Source organism: Meles meles, chromosome 10, assembly GCF_922984935.1.
Source record: "Meles meles chromosome 10, mMelMel3.1 paternal haplotype, whole genome shotgun sequence".
In the NCBI taxonomy this organism is placed as follows: Eukaryota; Metazoa; Chordata; class Mammalia; order Carnivora; family Mustelidae; genus Meles; species Meles meles.
The window spans coordinates 74398743-74413881 of record NC_060075.1 but is presented as its reverse complement, the minus strand read 5'-3'; the positions used below and the strand labels follow the sequence as shown (position 1 = coordinate 74413881).

Sequence of the window (15139 nt, the reverse complement as noted above, 5' to 3'; positions counted from 1 at the left end):
GTTACCTTGATTTCTCTTGGACAGCAGAATCAAAAGCATGACAGAAAAAAGGTAAGAATCTAATTAATAGGTGAGAAGGCAAAAGATCAATTTAAATAATCTACAAAGCAGATAATCAATTTAGATAATTTTCATTTCAGTCTGCTGACAAAATTAAACAGTACAAAATTATAAAATGTTACATTTGTTAATTATATATTCATTTTATACTTAAAATAATAACTACACCTAAAATATTTATCAGATTAAATGTAATGTGGTATCCAAAATTATATTCTGGAATAGAAAAAGGTTGTAGTTGAAAAAGTAATGAGATCAAATCAATAAAAAATAATGAGAATAAATGATCAAATAAATAAAAAGTAATTAGATCAAATAAAGTCTGTAGTTCATAGTATTGTACAAACATAAATTCCCTAGTTTTGACAAATAGTTGTATGTTAACATTAAGGCAAGCTGAGTAAAGGGATGGGAACTCCTTGGGCTATCTTTGTAACCTGTCTGTAATTTTTAATTTATTCCAAAATAAAATGCTTATTAAATTTTTTTTATTGGAATAACTCTAGTTTATATTAGACATTTTTTTAGATCAAATTGTGATTTATGCCAACGGCTCCTTTGGGTCTACCATGCCTATTACACAAAATTTTCTAGTGCCACTGAGTTTAATGGTTTGCATATACTCTTATCTTTGAGCAACCATGGGGAAGAGAGTGACATTTTCTCAGTGGCAGAGATAGTGACATTCTATCCAATAATGACCTATGCATCAGGTCTGGATAATACCTTGAGTCATTTCACTTCACCTTCATTTTAGCTGCACATTTTAAAGGCAAAAGTTTCCAGTTTCATGTTTCTTTTACTAACGGATAACCAGAGCTATAATAAATACTCAGGCTCTGACCTTGTTTTCTTTAAGGAAAATATACTTTATCCATTGTTCATAGTACATAATGTTCCTCTGTATTTTAGAATGTTTTAGTATCATTTTCTCATTTATTTTCATTTGCTGTTATCATTTGCCCATGCATTATGGGATAGAAAACAATTTTGGCTTGTGTCCATTAAAAAGAAAAAAATCAGAAAATAAATAAATTGGGCTTAACTCTATTCTGACGAAAGAGAAAGACCTTGTAAAGACAGTAATCTAAATGGCAGCAAATATTAACAAGATTAAACTAAGCATCTACATACTAATAGCCTAACGTCCTGATTAATTAATCACAGGTTAAACGACAATCACAACTTTACTGACTGGTGGGGAAGAGTGAGGTTCAGCAGCAACAAAGCCATCAAGACAGGGATATTCACATTTTTTTCATCTCCAAATAATGACTTTTATAAAAGAGGGGTAAAAATATGAAAAGGATTCAAGAAATGAATTCTGAGTGGTTAAGGAAGATTACTGTAAGACTTGCATTGTGGTGCGGGACCGCCTAACTTGGCTGTGGCCTTTTTTTTTTTTTTTTTTTTAATTTCATGAGGCGTTGGAGAGTGGAGGTGGGTGGGGCGGACTTCAGGGCTACCACTTTCTCTGCTGGTCCTGCTTAGGCTGAGGAAAATAGGCTTTTTAATTCTCGCAAAGCCGCGCTTTAAATGTGAGGAATTTAAAATGAGGAAAGACTCTTGTCTACCCACCTCCAAGAAGCTAATGTCTCACAAACTGTTTAAGACAAATTTCCTTCCTCACTAGACACAATGAAATTGTTACAGCCCTCAGGTCCTGACATTTGCGTCCCAAGTTGTAAATGCATTGGTTCCGAGCACTTAACAAGAGGTTACTCAGCCCGTCAGTGAACAGCTTTTCGCGCTCTTTTTTTGCAACTGAATTTGCTACTTTTACGCGTTTGGTTTTATGGTCTGTTTGGTGGTTCTTGTTTTCTCCACTCCGCTTCCACGAGTGAAGACTGTGGTACCCTTGGTTTCCTCAAATCAGAGTAAAAATTCGTGCAGGGCAGTTCAATGTCCAGTGCCATCCCATACTAAATGTTAATTTCCCAGGTATCCATTCTGCACCTGACTGCCCAGTGCCTGACGAGGCCTCAACATTGTCTCGGCGTTTTTCGGGGCTTTCTGCCTACGGAGAGGCTGGTTTTCCCCACCTACCAGTAAGGGACGCCGCTCAGCGCCGGCGTCTGCGCCTGCGTCTGTCCGCGGGAGTTTTCCAAAAGCGCATGCGCCATTCCTGCAGCCGCGTGCCTAGGCAAAATAGGTTTCGCCGCCAGTCGTGACGTCAAAATTCTGCGCGTTAACTCGATGTGAACACCTACCTCGGGAATGAGTCCTGGGACTTCGCAGTGATGGTGCACTGCAGCTGCGTGTGGTTCAGAAAGGTCCGTGTCCGGTGTTTCTCATCCTGTTGCTCAGAGAATGGTGTCTGTAGCGCCACCTGAGAACTCTGGTTCCCCTTTCCTCCTTGCTTTCCTCCCCTTTTTTCTTTCTGGGGGCCTCTTTCCTGCTTGGTTCTACTGTAGTTGTCTCCTCGTAGCCCTTCCAGGACTCAGGCTTGGCCCGTGAGAGATGTGAAGAGTATATCTACCTGGCACGGTTTAGGACGGTTGTTTGGAGGGATTAAGGTTTGAGGTTCTTCAGGGGAATTGTGTGCACGCGGGATGGGGAGCTGGGGAAACCTGCCTGCCTTTTAGGCTTGCAATATGGTATACATAGTGTGTAGGGTTGACGCTTTCTTTTGGCTCAAATAGTCTATTTTTCTTCTTTTAGGTAATAATATCCATAGCCTGTTCCTATATATGTTTTTCTCTAGTGTACTCTTTTTAAGAGCTTTCTAAAAACTTCATCAGGAAACGAAAGTAATGTAATTGGCTTGCCTTCTTGCAAGAAATTTAGGTCAGTTTTTATGCAGTGCTCATTTTAGACATCGTTTCTGTAAAAATTTACAGTTGCTTCAAAATTAAAGAAAAAAATCTTTTTTTTTTTTTTTTAAAGAAAAAAATCTTAAAGAGCCTCACTAGTAATGTTTTGAGACTTGCTGGCGTCATTAAAAATGACGACAGTCAGATATTCATTTTAAGTTTGGTTTCTAAACCTCTGAATACGATGAATCTAGAGTAGTAAGAAATGTTTTACACATTGAATGGAACTTTAAAAACGGAAACTTTCTTTTTATTGGAGAGAGAGGCATGGTTAATAATATTCTGAATTAAATTATTCTTTCTTGTCTTTTCTTTTTCTTTTTTTCTTTTTTTTTTTCTTTGGAGTTTGGAAGTTTTTTGTTTTTTCAGTAAGCTCTATGCCCAATGTGGGGCTTGAACTCAAGACCCTGACATCAGGAGTCACCTGCTCTACTGACTGAGCCAGCCAGGCACCCCAAATTAAATCATACTTCATCCAGTCTTCTGTTTTCCAGAAAATAGGTAGCCAATAGAAAAGAAACGTGGGAAAGGTAGTATTTGGGTGTATGAGGAACTAATTCTTCAACCAAAAAGAAACTGCTTCTTTGTGTGTTTGTGTGGCTCAGTTATGAAATGCTGCTTGTGTAACCTTACTGTCCTAAACAGTCACTTCCACTAAATGTTGTTTGCAGGGGGATCTGTTCACTTATACGGGACTCATTTCTGATCTATTCTGGCAGAATCAAAGTATAAGTTCTTCATCTGCAAGAAAAATACTCCGGCAAGCCCTCCAGTTCATCTTTTAGATATTCCTTCCACCCTGTTCCCTTAAAACATTCTATTTCATGAGTACATTTGTGTACTCAAAACCTAAACTTTAAATCTTTGTTGTGCTCCCATCCATTGCAACCTGAGAACTAAACTGCATCAGAATCACCAAGGGAGCTTTTACTAAATGTGCCAGGGAGACCTATCCTTATCCCCTCCTCCAGAATATAGTGGAATGGTCAGTGGACTATACATACTTTGGAAAAAGATGTTTTGGTACTTAACCTATGCTAAGTGACTAAAGACTGTCAATTAAAGAAATTGCTCTGTAAGGAATTTTGATAGTTTGAGAAGTTAGGATCTTTACCTACAGAAGTTTAGTGAGGGAAACAAATACTAAATGCAGTACAAGATTTCAAAAGGCGAGATATGGTCTAATTGCTGAGAGAGTCCAGCAAAGTCAGTAAGTGTTGACTAGAGGAATAAAGAAAGACATCAGAAAATTGACATTTGGGTGGGTTTATGGTAGAAAAGAACACATGGCATTGGAGGAAAAATCTGAGCAGAGTGGCATGGAAATGTGATAGTAGATTATGTAGTACAGAGCAAAGAGAGGAAGGAGAGATGGAGATTGAACAAATGAAAATGAAATTGGAAGAATAAGTTAAGAACTTTTACTACTGGGAATTTTAGACTTTATTTCATAAACAGCAAAAACAAACATGAATGGTTTTTGAGTAGGGAGAAATATAATTAGAGATCAAATCCATTTTCAGAAAAATAGCTCAGGCAGCAGGACAAAGGCTGAGTTGAAGGAATGATTAGACATTGCAGGAGCGTTTTAGAGCCAGTGTAATGGTCAAAATACTAAGTATCAGAAAGGAGAAATAGGTAATAGAGCTTTGAGAAAAGAAGCAGGTATAGTCAGAGATTCCCCAGTATAGACTCAATGACTAGATAAATGGTGGTTCAATTATTTGAGAGACTATTGGGGGAACAGAATTTATCTGGGGAAAAATTTGGTTTTGCCATGTTGTATATCTACAGTGACTATTACCCTTTCAACTAATGTCTAAGAAAAAGTTACATATTTGAGAGGTTTCAAATATAAATTAAATGCAGATCTTGCTCTTGGTTGCTTTAAACTATTAAGCTTACCTCCTGATGGAGATAACCAACAGACTAGATATATAGAGTATCTCATCTAGGTGATAGTTTACTGGTACAGTCTGATATCACCCAGAGGAGAAAATCTAGATTGAAAAGTGGGACAGGGCTCCCACTTGGTTAAGCATCTGATTTATAATGTCTGCTCAGCACATGATCTCATGGTTGTGAGATCAAGCCTTACATCGGGCTCCCTGCTGAGCATGGAGTCCGCTTGAGATTCTCTCTCTTCCTCTTCCTCCCCCAATCCCCCCTGCTTGTACGTGCATGCATTCTCTAAAATTAAGTAAGTAAATCTTTCAAAAAAAAGGGGGGGACAGTGTCAGAAAAGTGGGACAACTGACAGTTGAAAAAAAGAGATCTTAAGAGAGTTAATCAAATGGGAGAGGGAGGTCAAACCAGAGGTGAACTAAGAAAAAAGACTATAGATTTGACAATCAGAAAGCCAGTATTGATTTTTTTAGGAGCTTTAGTGTTTAAAAAAAAAGGATTGGGAGTTCTAAGTTGGTAAGCATGTTTGGTATACAAATGATCTCTTTCTTTCTCTTTTTTTAAGTATGGAAACTTCATTGATAACCTAAGACTCTTCACCAAAGGAGGAAGTGGTGGAATGGGTTACCCTCGTTTAGGCGGAGAAGGTGGAAAAGGTGGTGACGTCTGGGTTGTAGCCCATAACAGGATGACTTTAAAACAACTTAAAGACAAATATCCTCAGAAACGATTTGTGGCTGGAGAAGGAGCAAATAGTCGGTAAGTATTTACTGAATGACTTTGATTTTAGAAAATTAATCCCAGAGGAAAAAAACATTAGAATATCAAAATTGAATTGGTAATTTGAAGTAAATTATATTCTATATTTGTAAATGAGCAGAAGTCTACAATAATTATCTTCAATTCTAGTAAAGATAAAAAGGGTAGATACTAAGGAATGTTTCAGTTTTTGAACATTTTTATCCTTTTCTTCTCTTAGTGTCTGTTTATATTCTTTTGTACTTTGCTGTGAAAACAGAAAATGACCTCCACTATCTTCTTCTAAAATTAAATTTTTAGCAATCTTTAGGAAACCTTTTTCAAATCTCACCTGTTCTACCCACCCTACCATCACCAATAGTTCTGCTGGGATCTTAAGATTTAGAGCCTGTTTCACTAAGTCCCTTGTGTATTTTCCTTTGACTTGTTTTGGTCTTCTCCCTGTAACATCAAAACGTTCTGTTTATTTTTTGTAAATTTTTGTTATTTTTTATGGAATATATGCTGCCCTCAAAATATGAAAAGAACTTTTTAAAAACCATACTCAGTTACCTGTATTTTGGAAGTGGTGCTTGAACCAAGTCTTGAAAGGGAAATAGAATTTTGCCAGACAATCAAGGCAGGAAAAGGTGTGTTGGTAAGTGTATAACAAAAAAGACAGTGCATTAGGAGGGAAAAAACTGGTGAAATAATACTTATTTCTAGCATAACTGTGGTACAAATGGGGTGGCTCATTTTAAAACAAAGACATTATAGCCCAGATCAAGAAGAGCCTGATATTCTGTGTTACAGAGTTTGAAGATTATCTTAGAGTGATGGGGAGCCATTGAAAGATTTTAAATACGCAAGGGACATTAATAAATTAGTGTCTTAGAAAAATCACTCTGGGCATAATTGGTTAAAGAATGAATTGGAGGTGTTGATTGAGACTCAAGATAGGAGATCAGTTTGGAGAATATTGCAATATTTCAGAAATGATGAAATACACAGTGCTTGGTCTATACCCATCATTCTAGTTTCATCTCCCTCTGCATTCTGTGTTTTCTGCATTTCAGCCATGTTGGCTTTCTTTTAGTATTTTTTACTGGTATTTGTCTTCTATCACTGGGGCTTTGTTTGTGTTACCTTTTTTGTAATGCTTTTTCCTCCCCTTCATCCAGTTGCCTCCTATGAACCCTTTAGATTTAAGCTCACGTCTTTTTCCTGACCTCCCTTATGAAGTCAGAATTCCCATTTGAACTCCCATTTTAAGTTCTAATTCATAAGGCTTGTCACAGTTATAATTTTCCATTTTCTCATGTATTTGATTAGTGTCTGCTCTCTTAACTAGACTACTGCTGAGGTCCATTGGGGCAGGGAACATAACAGTTTAGATCATCATTTCTTCCCAGGTATCTACTAAAGTGACTGGTACATAGTAGATACTCAGTTAAAATTAGTTGAATGATGAATTAGATTGACAGAAATGGATGGATTAGAACTATATTAAAAACGTAAAATAAATAAGACTTGGTAATTGATGGAGTGTTGAAAGAGAATGATAAATCAAGGCTGACTTCCGCGTTTTGAGGAGTGGGTAGATGATAGTATCGTTCTTTGAAAAGGATTACAGCAGAAAGTGGCAGCTGAGATGTAGGAAACGGGAGTTTGAAGGATCTTTGGAAATGTCAGCAAACTCTTGAAATACATGTCTGTGATTGAGGAATATGGTCAGGTCTAGAGATAAATTCGTTGATCATAAGCATGGACTAGGGTGGGTGCATTATAGAAGAGAAAAGGATTGAGGATCAAATTCTGTTATTCACCAACATTTAAGGAAAAGTAACAGAAGGTGTAATCTAAAAATAGAGAGTCAGGAAAGACAGTGTCATGGACGCTAAGGAAGAATTTAAAGGAGGAGGAGGTAAAAAGTCTTGTTTATCTTGTGCAGTTCAAGTAAATTAAGTTGAATAAACTTACTGAATACCAGCATTTGAATGTATTATTTTATAGTTTTATGAATTATGCCACCATATGTCTGTATTTGGGTCCTACAGGAAGCAAGTACCAAAGTAGGATTCGATGAACAAGAGATTTATTGGGAAAACACCTATAAGGACAAATTGGAGAGGGACCTGAAGGATGTTGGGAAAGTTGTCTGACCACTGTGCAAGTCTAAGCCTTACAAAGGAGAGAGAGAAGGGCAAAATTTTAATCCACTGTGCAGTTCTAAGAAAATTTAGGCAAAGCTGATGGTGACTCCTTAAGCCAAAGCTGCACATCAGAGGAATTCTTGTCTCCTACAAAGGGGCTGCCTTAGTTACCCTGCTGTACCTAATCATTGGTAGGAAGTAGAGCGTGAGAAGCATCATCTCTTTAAGATTTCAGAGCACATCAGCTTGGGTCATGGATCATTGATGTTCCCTGCAGTCAGGTGTAAGAGATGCATTTTTGTGGTCTGCTATGGCATGCAGTGTTCAATGTTATTTTTATAATCAATTGTTCAGTGTTGGTTTTTGTCAATAATCAGAAATCTACGAGAGCTTTGCAAGTTACCTTACATGACATTTTGTTTCTGGCTGTAGAACCAAAAGGGAGACTCTTAGATTGATGAAATTGAGCTATCATTTATTTTCATTTTGCAGTGGTAACAGAGATAGTGTCTATTTTGTTTAATTCAGCGCATACTTAATGAGGATCAAGTATAAACAAGATACCAAAATGATACCTTAGATGTAGTACACTCTAAGATGAACTCATACAATGAGGTATGGTATATCATGCTGTGATTTTAAAGTATTACTTTGTAAATTTCAGTGCACAAGCTTTGTGTAAGTTAATTAAATGGAGTTTTTTTATATGCTGGTATCTACACATTGCCTCATTTATCCCCGTTTTTACCTCAAGAATGTACTTTCCAATCATTACCCCAAACAACCAAGCTTTGTCAATACAGCCTCACCTCTTACACCTACCCCCACCTGTCCTCATTTTCTGTTTTTCAAACAAAGCTCACGTAATTCCATTTAAAGAGATTTGTTCCCTATTGAGTGTAAACTTTAACTCCCTTCTCTTCTTTTCCTTGAAAGATTTGTTCATGTGCTGTAGTTTTGGGGATATGAAAAAGTTAATCATGGGAAGAAAGAACTCAACTATTAGACTTTCTTTTAAGTACTCTAAACTAGTGTTTTTAGACTCTGTCTTTCAATTTTTTAATTGGTACTTTCAAAGCATTTTTGTGCCATCCATACTGAGAAACATTTTACACTTTAACCAAACATGTATGTTACTCTATTTTCTGTTCTGTGGTATGTTGTACATTGTTGTTTTCCTTTATTTTGGGAGAATATGCATAACATGAAATTTACCATTTTAACATGTATCGTTCTGTGGCATTATACGACATTCATATTGTTGTATAGCAATCACCTATCTTGGTTTAGGTGCTGGTTATGACTGTATTTTGAAAAACATTGCCTTAGAGTTGTAAAATCAATTTATTAGATTTCATATAAAAAGCAGAATAGGGGGGCGCCTACATGGCTTAGTGGGTTAGGCCTCTGCCTTCAGTTCAGGTCATGATTTCAGGTCCTGGGATTGAGCCCCGCATCGGGCTCTCTGCTTGGCCGAGAGCCTGCTCCTCCCCCCCACCCCCCTGCCTGCCTCTCTGCCATTGTGATCTCTGTCAAATAAATAAATAAAATCTTAAAAAAAAAAAAAAAGCAGAATAGGAAACCGCACTATCACATAGTAGGGTTTCACAAAACCTTTAAGTCATATATATATATGAATTTGTGTGTGTGTGTGTGTGTGTGTGTGTGTGAGACTGTATTATTTCTTACTGAGTTGCAATTGAAAACTACTGCTTTGAAGAAGCCATGCCTTCAGCATGTAAATCCTTCAGAGTACTCAAGATCTGTATAAAAGTCTGTTTTTTCAGCTATAAATAGGGATAATAATAGTACCTATTTCTCTTTGAAAAAAATTAGTAAAATTGATAAAACCCTAACCAGACGTATGAAAAAGAAGAAAGGACCTAAATAAATAAAATCACGAATGAGGGAGGAGAAATAACAGCCAATACCACAGAAATACAAATAATTCTAAGAGAATATTATGAAAAACTATATGCCAACAAATCGGACAACCTGGAAGAGATGGATTAAATTCCTAGAAACATATAAACTACAAGAACTGAAACAGGAAGAAACAGAAAACTTGAACAGATTGATAACCAGCTGAGAAATTGAATCAGTAATGAAAAAACTCCCAACAAATAAAAGTCCAGGCACAGATGTCTTCCCAGGTAAGTTCTATCAAACATTTAAAGAAGAGTTAACACCTATTCTTCTCAAACTTTCCCCAAAAAATAGAAATGGAAAACTTTCAAATTCATTCTAGAAGGCTAGCATAATCCTGATACCAAAACCAAACACTGCACTAAAAAAGAAGTATAAGCCAATATCCCTCATGAACATGGATGCAAATTCTCAACAAAATACTAGCAAATCAAATCCAACCATGACCAAGTAGGATTTATTCCTGGGCTACAAGGGTGACTCAGTATTCACAAATCAATGTCACATACCACATTAATAAAGGAAGGGATAAGAACCATATTATCCTTTTAAAAGATGCAGAAAAAACAATTTGACAAAGTACAACATTCATTTGTGATAAAAATCTTCAACAAAGTAGGGACCGAGGGAACATACCTCAACATCATAAAGGCCATATACAAAAACACCCACAGCCAATACTGTCCTTAATGGGGAAAATCTGAGAACTTTTCCTCTACGGTCAGGAACAAGACAGGGATGTCCATTCTAACCACTGTTGTTAATATATAGTACTGGAAGTCCTACCCACAGCAATCAGACAACAAAAAGAAATAAAAGGCATTCAATTTGGCAAGGAAGAAGTCAAACTTATTATTTACAGATGACCTGATACTCTATGTAGAAAACCTGTAAGACTCCACCAAAAAACTGCTAGAACTGATACATGAATTCCGTAAAGTTGCAGAATGCAAAATCAATGTACAGAAATCTGTTGCATTTTTATATACCAACAATGAAACAGAAAGAGAAATCAAGGAATCAGTCACATTTACAGTTGCACCAAAAGCCATGAGATACCTAGGAATAAACCTAACCAAGGAGGTAAAAGATCTGTGTTCTGAAAACTATAAAATATTGATGGGAGAAATTGAAGATGACACAAAGAAATGGAAAAACATTCCATGCTTACAGATTGGAAGAACAAATAATGTTAAAATATCTGTATTACCCAAAGCAATCTATATATTTAGTGCAGTCCCTATCAACATACTGACAGTATTTTTCACAGAGCTAGAATAAATAATCCTAAAATTTTTTGGAACCACAAAAGACCCAAAATAGCCAAAGCATTCTTTTTTTTTAAATATTTTATTTATTTGACAGAAATCACAACTAGGCAGAGAGGCAGGCAGAGAGAGAGGAGGAAGCAGGCTCCCCGCGGAGCAGAGAGCCTGATGTGGGGCTCGATCCCAGGACCCTGGGATCATGACCCGAGCCGAAGGCAGAGGCCTTAACCCACTGAGCCACCCAGTCGCCCCTAGCCAAAGCATTCTTGAAAAAAGAAAAGCAAAGCTGGAGGCATCACAGTTCTGGACTTCAGATTATATTACAAAACTGTAGTGATCAAGTGATCAGTACGGTACTCGCCCAAAAACAGACACATAGATCAGTAGAACAGAAGAGAAAACCCAGAAATGAACCCACAACTATAGGTCAGTTCATCTTGGAAAAAGCAGGAAAGAGTATCCAATGGAACAAAGACAGTTTCTTCAACAAATGATGTAAGGAAAACTGGACAGCAACATGCAAAAGAATGATACTGGACCACTTTCTTACACTGTACACAACAATGAATTCAAAATGGATTAAAGATCTAAATGTGAGACAGGAAACCATTAAAATCCTAGAAAAGAATATAGGCAGTAACTTCTTTGACATTGGCCATAGCAACTTACAGATTGTCTCTAGAGGCAAGGGAAACAAAAGCATAAATAAATAAACTTTGGGGACTTCATAAAATAAAAGCACAGTGAAGCACACAACCCAGAAAACTAAAAGTCAACTTATGGAGTGAGGAGATACTTGGAAATGACATATCTGATAAAGGGTTAGTATCCAGAATATGTAAAGAGTAATAAAACTCAACACCAAAAAAACAGTTTAAAAATGGGCAGAAGACATGTCTTTTCCAAAGAAAACATACAGATGATTAACAGACACATGAAGGAAAAGATGCTCAATATCACTCATCATCAGGGAAATACAAATAACAACTACAATGAGATATCACCTTACACTAGTCAGAATGGTTAAAATTAACAACACGGTGTTGGCGAGGATTCAGAGAAAGGGGAACCCTCTTACACTGTTGGTGGGAATGCAAACTGATGCAGCCACTCTGGAAAACAATACAGATGTTCCTCAAAAAATTAAAAATAGAAGTGCCCTATGATCCAGTGATCACACTACTGGGTATTTACGCCCAAAATACAAAATACAAAATCTAATTCCAAGGAATAAATGGACCATAATATTTATAGCAGCATTATCAACAATATCCAAATTAACAGGATATTGTTATATAACAGGATATTGTTAATAACAGGAAGATCCCAAATGTCCATTAACTGATGAATGGATAAAGTAGATATGGTATAGATATACAATGGAATATTATTCAGTCATAAAAAAAATGAGATCTTGCCATTTGCAAGATGTGGGTGGAGCTAGAGAGTATTATGGTAAGTGAAATAACTCAGAGAAAAATACCATATGATTTTACTCATATGTGGAATTTAAGAAATAAAACAAATGAGCATAGGGGGAAAGAGAGAGAGAGGCTAACCAAGAAATAGATCCTTTTTTTTTTTTTAAGATTTTATTTTATTTATTTGACAGATCACGAGTAGGCAGAGAGGCAGGCAGAGAGAGAGGAGGAAGCAGGCTCCCTGCGGAGCAGAGAGCCCGACGAGGGGCTCAATCCCAGGACCCTGAGATGATGACCTGAGCCGAAGGCAGCGGCTTAATCCACTGAGCCACCCAGGCGCCCCAAGAAATAGATTCTTTTTTTTTTTTTTTTTAAAGATTTTACTTATTTATTTGACAGAGACCACAAGTAGGCAGAGAGGCAGGCAGAGAGAGAGAGAGAGGAGGAAGCAGGCTGTCTGCAGAGCAGAGAGCCCGATGCGGGGCTCGATCCCAGAACCCTGGGATCATGACCCGAGCCGAAGGCAGAGGCTTCAACCCACTGAGCCACCCAGGCGCCCCAAGAAATAGATTCTTAACTGTAGAGAGCAAATGACAGTTTCTAGAGGGGACGTGGGTTGGGGGAGATGGGTGAAATAGGTGGTAGGGGTTAAGGAGTACGTTTGTGATAGGCACTGGGCGTTGTGTGTAGATGTTGAATCTGTATGTATAATTGGCTGAATAAGTGGTACATAATTATGTGATAGCCTTTACGTGGTTGTTATCATTATGTAATTGTATAATGTTTTTGTTTGTGTATTTTTCTTCATTTTATCTCTATAAAAGGTTATTCTAGCTCACTATAAAAATATCATATAAAATTAAAAAATTTGAGGGGCTCCTGGGTGGCTCAGTGGGTTAAGCCTCTGCCTTCGGCTCAGGTCATGGTCTCAGGGTCATAGGATCGAGGCCTGCATGGGGCTGTCTGCTCAGCAGGGAGCCTACTTCCCCGTCTCTCTCTGCCTGCCTCTCTGCCTACTTGTGCTCTCTCTTGCTGTCAAATAAATAAATAAAATCTTTTTAAAAATTTAAAAATTTGAAAAAAAGAAGTCAATCACCTATAATTCTTCCACGCATAGATAACTACTATTAACCTTTTCTTGACTGTTTTAAGTCTTTTTTTTTTTAGACGTTTATGCAAAATGACTTGTGGTAGTTAGCTTGTGATTATGTGGATGTATATATAATTTGGGGGGTACAAATATGAGAGCACAACATTTTCCAACCTTTTCTTTTAACATTTTTTTCCATGCCAGAGAATTGTTCAGAATAGCTGCATACTAATATACTATTGGAAACAACTTTTTTGGCATTCATTCATTTAGGTAATTATAGGCTTTTTCATTGTTATAGTCACAATGTAAATATATCCTAGTGTACATAGTGTTTTACGTGATTATTCAGTTATTTTTTAGGATAAATTTCCAGAAGTAGAATTGCTTGTTAAAAGTTTGTACCAGTTCTATCATGAGCTACTTTTACACTGCTAATTACACAATTATAAAAAGACCAGTGTCTTTATAATTTTTTTTTAAAGATTTTTTATTTATTTATTTGACAGACAGAGATCACAAGTAGGCAGGGAGACAGGCAGAGGGAGGAAGGGAATCAGGCTCTCCGCTGAGTAGAAATCCTGATGCGGGGCTTGATCCCAGGACCCTAGGATCATGACCGGAGCTGAAGGCAGAGGCTTTAACCCACTGAACCACCCAGGCGCCCAGTCTCTTTATAATTAAAGTACTCTTATTTGAGGTCCGTTTGTTAAAACATTTGTTATTCAATGGATTTCCTATTTTTTCCCACAGTCTCTTTCGTTTACATACATCTACATAATTCTGTTTTTTCTAGCTCATTTGTGTTACAGCAATGACTCTCTATTTTAGTCGTATAATATTTTAGTTCATCATGAGCTAAAATGACTTGGTTAGCTTGGTAATTTACATCATTACCTGTTATTATTATTATTATTTCTTGTCTTATTATCTGTTTTATTTTTATTGTTTTTATATGATAGTCTAAAATGCAAATAAATAGCAATAATTTTCTCTTCCTCTGATATTTGGCCATTTAACATCTGCATTAACAAGAAAAGTTGGTTTCTAGTATTTGTAAGCCATTATATTTGTTGCGTATAGTCCATTTAATATAGTGGGTTTTCCCTATTTTAATTTAGCTTTATTTTTTTGTAGAGTTAATGCACTGAAAGGGTCCAAAGGGAAAGACTGTGAAATTCCTGTACCTGTGGGTATTTCAGTAACAGATGAAAATGGTAAAATTATAGGTAAGTGTATTATAGATTCTAAGGTTGTGAAAATGTACATATTTTTTTTTTAAAGATTTTATTTATTTATTTGACAGACAGAGATCACAAGCAGGCAGAGAGGCAGACAGAGAGAGAGAAGGAAGCAGGCGCCCTGCCAAGCAGAGAGCCCGATGCGGGGCTCGAACCCAGGATCCTGGGATCATGACCTGAGCCGAAGGCAGAGGCTTTAACCCACTGAACCACCCAGGCGCCCCAAAATGTACATATTTTTTAAAGTTGTTTGGCAACTGTGGGGAATAGATCCTCTTTAAATTTTTTTAAAAATTGGGTACCTGGATGGCTCAGTGGGTTAAGCCTCTACCTTCAGCTCCGGTTGTGATCTCAGCGTCCTGGCATCAAGCCCCGCATCAGGCTCTCTGCTCAGCGGGAAGCCTTCTTCCCCCGCCCCCGACTCTCCCTGCCTCTCTGCCTGCTGTGATCTCGCTTTCTGTGTCAAATAAATAAATAAAATCTTTTTAAAAAATAGTTTTGTTAAAAGCTACTTCAAGGGACGC

General features: G+C 37.1%; 1 protein-coding gene across 2 annotated transcripts in view; it reads left to right on the top strand.

Annotated features, from left to right (window-relative positions):
- Window positions 1–2243: 2243 nt before the first annotated feature.
- Window positions 2244–15139, top strand: part of GTPBP10 (GTP binding protein 10) — a 28989-nt gene continuing 16093 nt past the window's right edge. The window contains exons 1-3 of one of the 2 annotated variants that reach the window (XM_046019948.1): window positions 2244–2333; window positions 5344–5537; window positions 14512–14603. In XM_046019948.1, coding sequence (XP_045875904.1) covers window positions 2301–2333; window positions 5344–5537; window positions 14512–14603 — 319 coding nt within the window. In that variant the 5' untranslated portion in view covers window positions 2244–2300. The remainder of the gene's footprint in view (window positions 2334–5343; window positions 5538–14511; window positions 14604–15139) is intronic. The other variant, XM_046019949.1, reaches the window with a different exon arrangement.